The sequence below is a fragment of the Chelmon rostratus genome, chromosome 14 (assembly GCF_017976325.1).
Source record: "Chelmon rostratus isolate fCheRos1 chromosome 14, fCheRos1.pri, whole genome shotgun sequence".
Classification (NCBI taxonomy): domain Eukaryota; kingdom Metazoa; phylum Chordata; class Actinopteri; order Chaetodontiformes; family Chaetodontidae; genus Chelmon; species Chelmon rostratus.
This window is the reverse complement of record NC_055671.1, coordinates 154,925-169,696: the sequence shown is the minus strand read 5'-3', so window position 1 is coordinate 169,696 and position 14,772 is coordinate 154,925. Positions and strand designations below refer to the sequence as shown.

Sequence of the window (14,772 nt, the reverse complement as noted above, 5' to 3'; positions counted from 1 at the left end):
CCTAGACTCTATACATGAAGGCCGGGTCAGAAAGAGGGTGAGATCCATCGCCACGGACCCCAGCCATCCGGGCCACAGACTGTTTGTACCGCTACCATCAGGAAAGCGGTACAGGAACATCCGCACCACCACCAACAGACTGAGGGACAGCTTCTTCCCCAGAGCTGTTAGAGCTATCACCCCCATCAGCCCCTCACTGGAGTGAGAGACTGTGAGAACTGTGAACCACTGCACACTGCACTTTACACCTTCACCTCCACCTCCACCTTCTGTGTACTTAACATTTAAGTACACACACGCTTAACTAAATTGTCAGCTATTTGCACTCAGTATATACATTTTAGTATATTTCAGCTGCAGTTGGAATATCCATCCATCCATCCATTCTCTTCCGTTTATCGGGGGCTGGGTCGCGGGGGCAGCAGTCTAAGCTGGGATACCCAGACTTCCCTCTCCCCAGACACTTTCGTCAGCTCTTCCGGGGAGACCCTGAGGCATTCCCAGGCCCACCAAGCGACATAGTCCCTCCAGCGTGTCCTGGGTCTTCCCTTCCCTTCTCTTTCTGGTGGGGCATGCCCGAAACACCTTCCCAGGAAGGCGGGGAAAGGCAAATCTATTAGATTGTAATATAATGTACTGTATGCATGCTGCTTAGCATTTTGCCACAGCGTCTCCCTTTCCTCTCACGCTGTACTCATGCAGGCAGGAGTGACAGTGAGTAACCACGGTTAGAGGGATGCTCTCTGTCTCTGTTGCTCTGAAACTTTCTCATGACTCCCAATAAGAGGTTTATAGGTAAGTATAATGCAAAACCATGAATGTAATTGTAGCTCAATATTGAAATCTAGTAATAAAGGCTTTGAGAATTTTACATTTTTGGTTAACATTATACAGCCTTGCCAACACACTCTCATGCTGCTTAAACAAATTTATTGCCAAACATGAGGAAGCATCAAAGCCACTCCTCTTCATGAAAAAATATAGTTAGTAAATGTAATATAGTTGATGTAATGTTAAATATGCTGTCTGTGCGCAAATTCTAAACATCTATCTATCTATATATATATATATATATATATATATATATATATATATACACATATATATACACATATATATAGCTATCCTCCTCTTGTGCATCATCAGGTTTCTGTTGCCTAAGTTATTCACTTAGCAGCTCATCTTTGAGGGCCATCTTCAGGAAGTATTCCTGGATCTTAGTTGTTTCATCCTGTACAGTGGCTCTGACGCTCACTAGTCCTCGGCCTCCTTCAGCCCACTTCTATCTAGCTGATTATACCAGCGGAGTATCTGATGACTGGCAGTGCATATGTGTTGATAGCCCAGGTATTGTTCTTTCCATTCAGGTGACTCTTCAGGACCTGCCTTATTTGTTTTAGGTGTTTGCCTGTGACTTCCTTGCAGCCTCCTCATGGTTCCCATTTGCCCCGAAGGTATTTGTAGCTTTCCTGAACATCTGCAATGCTGCCATTTGGTAGTTCAATCCCCTCGGTTCTGATCATCTTCCCTCTCTTTGATACCATCTGCCCACATTTATGTAGTCCGAATGACATCCCGATGTCTTTGCTGTGGATCCTGGAGATGTGGACCAGGGAGTTGATGTCTCACTCATTCCTGACATACAGCTTGATGTCATCCATGTAGAGAAGGTGGCTGATGATCTGGCTGAGGGGGTTCAGCCCTATGCAGAACAGCAGTGATAGTGTATCGCCTTAGTATATGCCGCACTTGCTGGTAACTTGTGCTGTTGGCTTTGAGTCGGCCTCCAGAGTTGTTTTCCACAGCCCCATTGAGTTCTTGATGAAGGCTCTTAGTGTACCGTTGGTGTTGTACAATTCCAAGCATTCCAGGATCTGTGTGTGGTATTGAGGCATAGGCTTTCTTTTAGTCAATCCACGTAGTGCATTGGTTGGTCTGTCTGGTCTTGCAGTCCTGGGTGACTGCTCTATGGACCAGTAGCTGGTTCTTGGCTCCCCTGGTATTATTACCAATTCCTTTCTGGGCCCCGCTCATGAATTGGGCCATGTATGTATTCATCTTAGCCGGGGGCCTCCTCTTGTGTTCTTATTCTACTACTCAGAGTACACTTTGGATGGTTCAGTGGAGAACATCCTATTTATTCTCCTGGCATCTGTTTCTCTAGTGTATCTCTTCAGGCGGGTAGCCAGAGCTACTTCTGTCTGTGTTGCCTTGATCTTTGCGTCGAACCTCCTTCTCCATGGGGGTATTGCTCCTTGTGGCTGTTCATGCTGTTCATCTTATAGCTGAGCGTCTCTAGAATCACTGTTGCTGTGTTGTACATCAGCTGATTGGTCACTGTATTGTTGGAAAAATTCGTAGTGCTGCATTCACTTTTTGAAGCAGACTTTGAGAGGGTACTGTCCATGTGCTAGCTCTTTGGTGACTGCTCAGAGGGAAAACAGACTATTGCTCCTTTCTCATTAGTTTACTGTTGGTGCGTTCATGAGGATAATGTGAGTACTGTACCTCTAGAGTCTGGGACACATTTAAAGTTTTTGCAATTTCCTGGACTGACTGACCTTCATTTCTTAAAGTAATGATGGCCACTAATTTCTCTTTAGTTAGCTGATTGGTTCTCGCCATAATATGAATTTTAACAGTTGTCCAAAAGGGCTGTCGGCTGTGTATTAACCTGACTTCTGCACAACACAACTGATGGTCCCAACCCCATTGATAAAGCAAGAAATTCCACTAATTAACTCTGATAAGGCACACCTGTGAAGTGAAAACCATTTCAGGTGACTACTCCTCTAGCTCATCGAGAGAATGCCAAGAGTGTGCAAAGCAGTAATCAGAGCAAGGTCAAGGTAACTTTATTGATACCAGTAGGTAGATTTGTTTTGCAGTCTGGAGAGGGCATCTTAAACATTATACACAACATTTAGAAACACAGGACACATACGGAAGACAGATTAACAGCAGACATTGACAGGTACTCCCAGCAGCTCACTGATCATGGTTAAAAGACTAAAATAAATAAATAAAATAAAAGTCATTAAATATCACTAAAAATGCCAATATAAGACCTGTTAAGAGCATGCTAAGAAAACATAAGAGCATGATCCAAGGGAGAGTAAAACAATAATAAATAAATAAGTAAATAAATAAGTAAGCAAGTTAAGACCACATTAAAATAGGACAGACCTCCTATTTAAGAGAAAAACAGCAATAGGAACAAAGCTGTTCCTGTAGCGAGTGGTCCTAACTCTCGGGACTATGAATCGCCTTTTAGATGGTAGCAGCTGGAACTCACTTGCCAGGGGATGGGAGTCATCAGTGGAGATGGAGCTGGCCAGTCGCTGTACCTGCCGAGTGTACAGCGACTGTAGGCACAGCTGTGACTCCCCAATGAGCCGACCAGACCATTTAATGATCTGGTTCAGTGAGTTCCTTTCTTTTATGGGCAGGTTTCCAAACCATGACACAAGTGAAAAAGTTAAAACCGACTCAATAAAAGCACGATAAAAAAGTGTCATCATGGTCCGATCAATGTGGGACAACTTCCGCAGACAGAATAACAAGGCTATTTTGAAGAAACTAAAATATAAAACATGTTTTCAGTTGTTTCACCTTTTTTTTGTTAAGTACATAACTCCACATAATAGGAAATATATGCAAAGAGGCTAATATGGGACAAATGTCTCTTTTCCAAGTTTTGACATCATACGCGCAGCTAAAGAGTCATTAGCGACCTGTTGGGGCAGCCTGATAACAAGAAATTGGAAAAATCTAGCCTGGAATTAACAAATGCTTGGACTAGTTTTTCTGCATCATTTTGAAACAGGATGTGCAATGTCACAGAGGTAAAAAATAGCAATTCTTGCAATTATTTTATTTTGGGGAGTTGAAGGCCATATCTACGATAACTTCCATTTTGTTCAAGCGTAACAGCAGAAAATTGAAAATTAACTGATTTCTGGTTAGAAATAGAAATGAAAAATAGACTGCATGCCTTTATTTTTTGTGTTGGAAGTACAGTCTCGGCTCTCTTTTTACTCAACTTTTCAATAGCTTGCCTTTCATCAAGGACAAGGTGTTACGGATCTTGGGTTGGGTGGGTTGGTGAACACTGATGTACAGAATAATTATCCCACTCACATGAATTCAGAATTGAGACACTCAGATAGAATAGCGGACAGTAAATATAGTGCACTTTATAGTGAGTAGAAAATTATTTCGAGCATGATTTCTTTTTTTTTTTACTATGCTGAGATACAACTTACAAAACAGAGAGACTGGATAATCAGAAATTCTGACTAATCATTTTTCTTTTTCTTTTTTTTTTTGTCTTCTTCTTTGTGTAGATGTGCCAGTGTTTCACAGCAGCACCTTGGAGCGGAGGCTCCCCATCCAGTCCAATCCACAGCAAACGGCCCCTCCTCTAGCACCACTCACCCAACAGGAAGTGGACAACGACATGGTGGAGATCCTCATCTGACCCATTACCACCACCACAACCACCTGCCCCATCCACACAAATGATTGGATGGCAGCTCAATCGAGACAAGCACAGTGACAGACAAGTAAATCATCCCAGGTTGTCCTCAAAACCTGCAGCTCGGTCTTTGATTGGCGTACACAAAGAAACATTTTTATACTGTAATGTTTACATATGCATTCATTTAAACTCTTCAGCTTGACTGGAGTTTTTAGACATTCAGTTTATTCCTTCCCTAAATCACTGTTAGCTGTCATCTTAGGAAAACCCTGAATCAGAATTAGTCTGGTGCCCCTTTCTGTCTCATCTCAGCTCTTGCAGTTTTCCTAAATGTGTGTGTTAATATGAAGTAGTGACTGGAACTTAAACATTTAAAGGTTCATAGCCTCATATTTATTTTACTGATGCAACTTTGTAAGATGCCTTTGGCACTTTCTCGTTCAGTGATTGTGATGGATTTAACTTGGCGATGGATGTTTGAAGTTAAATGGAAGTTAACAAGCTGGAGAGGTTAGACAAAACCTATTATGAAGATGTACGTATGTTTAAGATAGATGACACAGTTACACATTAATGAGAAGGAAAAATATAAGAAGGAGTGGGTAAAGCTGGAAGCCAAAACCTTCCGTTAAAATTCAACATAAAGTATGCATATCCGTGTACACAAATGTATTTTTAATTTTTCCAGTTAAGGCAAAGGATTTCTCTTCTTGTCACTGTTGTAACTCGCTGGGGTCGGTGACTAAAGCTTTTTTTAAATGCACTACTTTTTGCCCTGGGGGGTTTAGTGTCATTGTTACTGTGTATACAAACGAACAGTGACCATAGTACACATATACATATTAACTGCAGCACCAATGACATTGCAGCACATTTGGTAATGTTTATGAAACTTTGCATGTCACATTTGTTACCTTCCCAACATGAAAGCTAATAGTTAATGAAAACTGCCCTTGCTACAAGGATTTAGCTGTAAGAGGAAGCTTGTTACTTGGTTAGGTGATAGATATTTGTTAACGCTTCTGTACAGTGTTTCTCGAGACTGGTAAGCTCCTTTGGACCAAATGTATTGGCTACCTTTTTGTTGCATTTATTGCACTACTTATTTTGTTTTCATTATTACTACTTATTACTTTCTGACATTATTGTATTTATGTGTCATGTATTTTTTTTTATTGTCGACATGGCACTTGGATAATCAGAAATGTTAGGGTATTTACGTTGTATATGTACTGTAATGGCCTGTGTATCTGTGTGCCATGGAAAGATCTGCAAAGTAGCTGGCATCTCAGTAGCCCTGTTTGGTACTGGTACAACTGTCACAGTAGTAGAGATAACTTGGCATTGGTGACCTTTGTGGCTCACTGACCTCAGGCAGACAATTCTCCCTGAGTAAAACTGCTCAACCTGATGAGTTTACTCTTTTTTGTTGTCCAACGGACGTTGCCCTAACCAGTTTTGCAATCAACCCTTCTTCTATGCCTCCTCCTTGTGTACAACAAAGGAAAATGGCAGCAGATTTAACAGTGGATCCATCTGTTCTCAGTGGCAACAAATGTTTATTTTCCTGTGAGATATGAAAATATACTTGTACGAACTACACAGAGATTGTGTGCCATTTTGAAAAACACTTTCAGACAAATGTATTTCATTTGGATAGCAAAAGAATTTCAACAATTTCAAAACAGATTTTCTTTTTGTAACCTTGTCCACCTGAAGTCACAGTGCTGTTTGGGTCAGTAAGCATGCACAGTTTTAAGGAACTTCTATGGATAAGTACACTTGACATACTGACCATGCCTGTGCCATGAAGGGCATTCTTTTGTGTTTTGGGAACATGGTGCCCACTGTACAACTTTACTGTTAGGCCTTGGCAACAAGAGGGCAGAGAGTTTTGGTAGCTGCCTGCATGACACCACTGGTTGGGGTCACTCTCAAATAACAGACACTCTTCCAGTTATTCATTCAGCATTTTATCATGCTTGAAGAACAAGATGGAGGGGATTTATCATTTTCACACACACTTTGTTAGTATGTTTGTTTACCTACCATCCATGTGACTTGTTAGTAAAACAAACCATGAAGAGTATTTGCAGGCACAACGTGACTGACTTGATGTTCTATATTCAATAACACCAACTTCAAATGATTGTCAGTGTGGACGTGGACATGAACTTTAGGCAACGATCATCTAAGACGGCTCATCCTTTATCCTATTATTTTGTCTATAAGGCTGGGACAATTTGGCATTACTTTAAACTATGCATTGTGGAGAGTTGGGTATTGACCGTGAATGTCAATTTGATTACAGAGATAGCCTCTAAGCTTGACATGTCTGGCTTTGACCAAATGTAACAGAATGAATTGGTGCTGACACTTGTCAACAAAATCCCTGTGAAAAGTTCCATCTTAAAAATACATCACATGTTCTGTCATGAAATCAGGTGGAATAGTCTTCAAGTGGGGTGAGGTTGTTCCCCTTGTTTTTAAGAACTGTGTTAAATATGTGATAATATTTTGAGATTCTTAAGAGAAAAAGAGAGACTAGAGTCTCCAATTATTTCAAGATCTTGGCATGACATGCTTTTCCAGAGATGTAATTGTATAGTTCAGTGGACTGTCCAAAATCTGCACATGAGTGATTTTATGGTAGCGACAGGTGTTGCTGGTTCAACCTGTTTCATGCTGTTGCATCAACACAAAAAAATTCCACCAGTCAGTCAAGCCACAAAGTCAAAGATAGTTGAGCTTTGCAAAAAGAAATGATAATAATGGTGATAAAAATCAATTGATTGTTTTTTTGTTTGTCTGTTTTACTTATGTGGTTATATATTATATTTCCAGCATGGTTATTGTAAGATGTCCACTGAAAACCAAAAATGTTGGACCAAAGAAGCAAAGAACAGTTAGCTAACCCATGTTGTAATTGGAGAGGATCAGTAGGATTATGTCACTAAAGGACTGTATTTCATCCAAAAAACTTTATTAGGAATGCACTAATATGTTGTAACTACCATTTTAGCAAGGAGTAAGGACATAGACCACTACTTAACCTCATCTGCCAAAATGAATGAGAGTCCTTGTGTGTGTGTGAAATCCTTTGAAAGTAGCTTTGCTTCCTGACACAGAACATGCAGAAACAACTACAGACAGACAGACAGACAGACAGACATAAAAAGAAAGAATGAATGAAAGAAAGAAAGAAAATTCCTGGTGAATGTAAAAGTTTGCTGTTGTTTCTGACGTGTTATTCATAGTTGCGTGAAAGTGGTATGGAACTGAATGCAAAAAGCACAATGTCAGTGTTAATAAATATGTTCACAAATTCTTGCCATCACCAGCACATTATTAAGTGTCCTTTATGCTGGTACTGTAAAATATGTAGGCCATTGTTTCTGTGTTGGTGGGCACAACTCATGTCTTGAAGACAATGTACAGTGTGGGAACTCTACGGCCTTAGCCGGGATCGCTGCCGGTTTCTAATGGTAGACTGCAACCATCACAAAGTCAGAATTTCAAAAGCTGCATGTTCAGATTGCCCACAGTAAATAATGGTTCGCTTTCAAATGGTTTTTGAAACCCATTCCCTTTAAGTAAAAACAATAGCTAAGATGCAGGTGCCAAAACCAAAAAAAACACATTTCTATTTCAGGCATTTTCAGCCTTGAAAGACACAGAGTTCTCTAATGTGACAGATATTTTAAGGAGGAGCCTTTAATAGTCAGACCCTTCTCTTGGTTGTGGAAAATGCCAAATACTGAAAAGATGTCCAGTGTCATTTTATCTGAACACAGTGCTGTGTAACCTTAGGAATTTAAAAATCTTGTCTTGCACCTGTAGTGCAGGCCATGTGAAACATTACAGAATGAGTTGCAAAATATCTATGGCTCTGACCAGACTTACAGTTGATGTCTATTTTGAAGGGGGACTGAGAAAACCAACATTCACATTTGAGAAGTTGGAACCAATGTATATTTGGCCTTCATGCTTTGGAAAAGAAACAATTAACCCATTATCAAAATGGTTGTCCATTAATTTTTTGTTAATAGGTTTCAGCTCTACCATAGTGCACCCCAACAAGGCAGTTATGAAAATTCTTGTAGGTGAGGGAATGTTTTCATACTGGCATTTAAATGAACTGCTCTATGACATACACACACACTGTGTGACTGTTTGTACAGTGCTGATGGCCATCTGAAAGCTTTTTGTAACTGACAGATACAGTATGTGCCTTCATTATCCCACCTGACAGATCACCACGGGTCTTGGTTCTGCATTTTGTGTAAGGTCAGTCATGTCACAAATGCCTCTACACCTGCCATGATGTAGATGACAATTTAAGGTTGAGACTTATTTGTCTTCACCACTTCAACACATGCTGTAAAAAAAAATAATTCTGTGCTGACACTTAAGTCATTAAATGCAATGTTGTTTGTCAGCATGTGGAGCTAGTCATCAGCTGTCATTCACTGCACTTTCTGAATGTACAAACAGGCAAAGACAAGTTTAATTCAAACTGTTGAGAAGTTTCTTTAAGAGCACTGATTACTCCAACTTCACCTCATGCTGAAAATATAGTTATAGCATTTTGCAATGTTTACCAACTGTAAAAATGCCTTGTTTCGTATTTGTATTGCATTGTACTTCTTTTTTTTTATTGTTGTACACTCATAATTCATGTAAAGGCAATTTTCTAATTAATGATTGGTTCTTTTACACCACTCATCTCACCGAGTTTCTTGTATTATGGTATTCGAAGGCCAGTGTGTAGGATTTAGTGGCATCGAACGGTGAGATTGTAGATTGCAATTCCAAGTGCAATCTACAATTGCAGGACTCTGTGGAAGAGGACCTGCTCTGTTGATATAAAGGGCTCATTCTAAGGTAATGAAAACACAATAATTCTTATTTTCAGATGATTCTACACCAATAATATTATATTCCATTTCTGCCAATAGATCCCTCTAAATCCTACACACTTTCTGTCATTTAGCTTTCTTTCTGCATACCTGTTTCTGACTCCCCAATAAACAGTCTCCACATTGTTATTAAATGAGATAATCAAGTATTAATTAAATTAATCCAGTAAATAAATTAATGCTGACACAAGGTTGTTTCTGGTGTTTCGTCTACATGGGCAAGGACTCACTGCTCAGTGCTCATTAGTCATCGGGTGTTTCCTCTACATGGGCAAGGACTTACTGCTCAGTGCGCATTAGTCATCTTATTACAAACACTGGGGATAAAGTCATTGGAAAAGTAAGGGAGAACATTTGCGCCATGAAAAACACTGTGCACCTCTGTGACAGTGTTTCAGGCAACTGGAGCAAAGGCTGAATGTCTTGCATGCACTGGATGAATGATGTAATATTCTTCCAACTCTGACTGATGGGCCAAAAACCTCAGCCAATCAAATGTACAGACAGAAAAACGTCAGTCTTCAGATATCACCAGATTTTTATCACTGGTATTCACGTATCCAATTAATGTCACTAATCCAAATCAACCTGTTGTTATTCTTCCATCAACACCATTTAAAAATTGTCAGCAGACTTCCGGTGACGCCATGTTGGAGGCAGCAGCCTAAACCGTAAGCTCTGTCCCTGCAACTACTAATCTCCTAATAAAACAACAAAAAACTCGGCGAATTGACACAAATTCAACATCATCGTCTTCCAGAAGCAAGGGCTCCGGCTAGCAGGAATACACGAAGGACAAACAAGAAAATTTGAAGCAGCTCACTTTAATGCATACTCCCGATGGTGCAGATGCTAGCACCCGAATCTAAAATACTGGCGGAACTGGAGAAATTACGGAAAGAAAATCTGGAAGGACACGCTGCAGTGACTCTGCAAGCCAGACGACAGCAGCGCCGACACTGTGTGTGATTCCCACGGAGGGGCGGTCACCCTTCTTCGCCCTGGTTACACCGGGGACTGGTTTATGTTCAGCTTTGAAATTGTTGAACAACAATATAGTACTGAAAAATCCAGTTTGGTATGTGGAAGTCTTGTTTGTCTGTTCTATATTATATATTTTGTTCTTGTTATCTTGAGATTAATGTTTGGGCCAATACTACTGTACTATATTTTTGCTTTACTTGGTTTTATGCTCATTTGGAATTTGCTGAGATTAGAGCACACCAACTAGTTCAAATATCACTACATGGATAGCTTAATTTGTGTAAGTTATAATGTTAAGGGTATGGGTAGTCCAGTCAAGAGGAAGAAGATATTGAACCAGCTTAAAAAACTACATTGCTCTATAGCAATGATCCAGGAGATCTGTCAGAAAAAGAGCACTTAAAACTGAAGTGAGAATGGGGGGACCAGCTATATAGCTCGTCCTTCAAAAACGGGAGGAAAAGGGGAGTGGCTATCCTGCTAAATAAATCAGTTTATTTTAGTCATGAAAAAACATTTCTCAGTCATGTTTTTTGAGTTATCCAGTGCTTTCAACACAATCCAAGATCACTGCTCAGGAAGAAGCTGGAAAGAGCTGGCGAAGACTGCCACCTGGTCCATCAACTACCTCACCAAAAGACCACAGTAGGGTGCAGGGTACAGTGCTCTCTCCTTCCCTGTACACATCAGAATTCAAACACAGTACATACAGGTGCCACCTCATGTCACCTAATACTATTATTGCTTCTATTTTGACCCCTGCTTCTATTTTGACTGTTTTCTCCAGTACTACATCACTAAGCACCTGTGGCTTCATATAATCATTCTACAATGATCACTAAGCACCTGTGGCTTCATATAATCATTCTACAATGATCACTCAGCACCTGTGGCTTCATATAATCATTCTACAATGATCACTCAGCACCTGTGGCTTCATATAATCATTCTACAATGAACCATGCATAATAAACAACTATGTTATTAAGTAAGTACAACAAATAACAAATTCTTCAATTGCATTGCAGTGGTATTGTGCCCAGTGTTTTCTTTTTCATTCATTCAACCTTTATTTCACCTCCAAAGACCATTGAGGAGGAATTCTCATTTACAATGGTGTTGAGATAAAAAAACAACGGCAGACAATAAAACATAAAAAACAGAATAATAACACGCAAGGGAACAATAAAAATGTAGGAAAATATAACAATGCTCAAATTGAATAACGTAGAAGAAAGAAAAAAGAGCTAAATATATTATTTAAGATAAAAACTAGGTCTGAAATGTTGTCAACTTTGGACAGCCCTAGTGGCAGCAGAGAGTTCAGGCCTTCTGCAGGTTGTTTCATGAATAGGTGCACTGTAAGAAAATGAGATTTTCCCAATTACAGATCTGATCAATGGAGTGTGGAGCATCAGCCTATTCTGTGAGCAACTGCCAAGATTTTGTGAATTCAGAGTTAAAGGGGATGAAATGTAGGGAGCAACTGCATTAAAGCTTTATAGATGAATAAAAACCAGTGCTGGTCTCGACTCACAGCCAGAGAAGGCCAGCCAACTTTTTGGTAAAGGGAACAATGATGGGTGCTGTAGGGGTCATCGGTTATAAATATACTAAACAATAGACAATAAATTATACCAGTGAAATGAACCGACAGCAGCTGAAATATACTAAAATGTATAAAAACAGTAAACAATAAAATATACCAATGAAATGTACCAATATACTAAAATGTATATAATTTAGTTAAGTGTGTGTGTACTTAAATGTTAAGTACACAGAAGGTGCAGGTGCAGGTGAAGGTGGAGGTGAAGGTGTAAAAGTGCAATTTTGCTATCAATCAGAATCAGAATTATCAGAATTAAGCACTAACTTGTGATTATGCTGTCGAAGTTGAAGTGAATCAAAGGAAGACTGCAGACATTCAACGGCTGATTTCATCAATATTGCTGTACAATAAAGGATTGTGCCATCAGCATAAAGATGAAGTTTATAGGAATCAGAAGAGGGGTCAATATCATTGATGTAAATTGAGAACAAGATTGGGCCTAATACCGAACCTTGTGGAACTCCTTTGGTAATATATATATATAAAGTGTCTGAGTAAACATCACCCATTTTTACACACTGAGATCTGTTTGAAAGATAGTTTTCAAACCCAAGGCAAGTGACAGAATCACAACCAATATTTGAGAGTTTGCTTAGGAGTAGTGAAAGGTCAACAGTATAAAACGCTTTTGACAAGTCTATAAACAGAGCAGCGAAGAACATTTTGCTTACCAGGGCAAGTGCAATGTTGTTCAAGAGCAAGGATGTTGCAGAAATGCTACTGTGATCATTCACCAAGGTTTCCGAGATTTTAGCCAGACACCACAATTTGGAGATTGGGCGATAATTATTAACATCAGCTTTGCCACCACCTTTGTGCAAAGGAAGGACATGAGCTGTTTTCAAGGCAGTAGGGATTATTCCAGTATAAACAGACAGATTAAAGATATGAGTTTTACATTCAGCAATCAGCGGCACTGACAGTTTCAGAAAACGAGCATCCAAATTTCCGTTCTCTCGATTGTAAGAAGAGTATCAGTAACATCCCAAAGACTAAAGGCAGTTGTACTGAAGCTTGAAGAAATGGTAACCTGTGATGTTGCCTGTGGTTCGATGTTATGATTTAGATTGCTCATATTATTATTATATAAAAGATGACCAGAGCCAAAAAAAATGATTATTAAAGGCAGTGCAAATTTCTTTAAGATCTGTTAGTTGATCTTGCTTACTGCCAGTGTGAATTGGAAATGGGCTTTTACAGTTAGAGAGTGATTTAACAACTTTCCAAAATTGACCTGGATAATGGGAAGAGCTGGTAACAGAATGCAGGTAGTAATCAGACTTTGCTTTTCTCAGTGCAGCAGTACAACTACTTTGTATGCGTGTTCTGTAAATGTTTATTTGACCATCATGTAAAGTGAACAATCTCTCATATGTCCCCATAATGCATCCTTAGCGATGGTTAAACCACTCATTTATTACTGTGATGATTTGAGTTATGAGACTTTAGTGGAGCGTAAGTTGGACATTTTTTTACATGTGTTTGTATGTTATCTATCTATCTATCTATCTATCTATCTATCTATCTATCTATCTATCTATATATATAATCTATATCTATATCTATTGATCTCTCTGTCTCTCTCTCTCTCTCTATATATATATAAATATATATATATATATAGTCGAGGACATGTCTCAAAAATCTCTGGTCCTCTGGATTCTTTTAATGAAGCAATAGGAGAAGCTGAATAGAATGTGCGAGGTTACAGAGCTCTGGGTCTCGACTTAACCTTTCCCTGATCCACAACAGAGTTGGGTCAGTTCACGAAGTCTGACACACTACCGCTCCCTGACCCAGTATTTTATAGACAGAACATGAGGAAATGCTGAAACAGTTGTTGGCTCCTCCTCGTTGCCGTCGGTGCTCTCTCTCCTCTGCTTGGTCATCTCTGAGAATCCAACGTCACCGGGCCAGCAACCTGTTTGCAAGGACAAATCTAGAGAGACACCCTTATCCCTGACGCCAACCTGTTCTATCTTAAGTCGAGGGCCCCAAGATGTCTCCCCTGCCAGGCCTCTATCTCAAAACCTCCTGTTCTAGGTCACACAAAGAATCACTCCTCGTCTAAATCACTTCTATGAATAATAAAGGAAAAACTTAACCAGGAAAAGAAGAATTTCTGTTGATTATTCAGTCACACAATCCATCAGCAGAAGATATGAATAAGATCAACATATCAGGATCCAACTATCATTAATGTAAGCATATGCATGCAATCTAACTATTAGCAGAATATATGTGTGTAATCAAACGTATCAAAGTATAGGAATATGACCCAAATATCCATCAATACGTACATATATATGTGTGTGTGTGTGTCTCAATGGTAGCATGTGAAACTATGCATGCCTGCATAGTAGAGTGAGCATGAGGGTTCGCAGACACCACACCACTTGTTGTGTAACCGCGTTCACTTGTATGGTAACCAGTGTGTGTCAAGTCCCACTTTGTCCACAACAAGTAACTCAACATTAAGGCTACTAGGACTTTCAAAGGAAATGGCTGAACCAATTCATGCATTCTGGGAAAGTTTCTGTATGTAAATATGCCTGTATGTGTGCAAGTAGATGCATGTACAACAGGTGAGATTTATCATTGTTCACTGCATGAAGTTCTGTGTGCACAAGTTTGATATACCCATTTTCTTGTTGGCATGGACAGTTTCCTTGCACACATTTCGAACATGTTGCATGCATACTGTGATAAATGTATGCAACATGTAAGAGAAGTGTTTTTTGTTGAATGAGTTTTGTGCACTGAACTCACCATCAACCAAA

The 14,772-nt window shown here is 39.6% G+C and overlaps 1 protein-coding gene across 1 annotated transcript in view; it reads left to right on the top strand.

The window, feature by feature from the left end:
- amot (angiomotin) overlaps positions 1–9,680 on the top strand; it is a 41,834-nt gene extending 32,154 nt beyond the window's left edge. Inside the window, exon 11 of the mRNA XM_041951954.1 lies at positions 4,347–9,680. Coding sequence (XP_041807888.1) covers positions 4,347–4,480 — 134 coding nt within the window. The 3' untranslated portion in view covers positions 4,481–9,680. The remainder of the gene's footprint in view (positions 1–4,346) is intronic.
- The last annotated feature ends 5,092 nt before the right edge of the window (positions 9,681–14,772 follow it).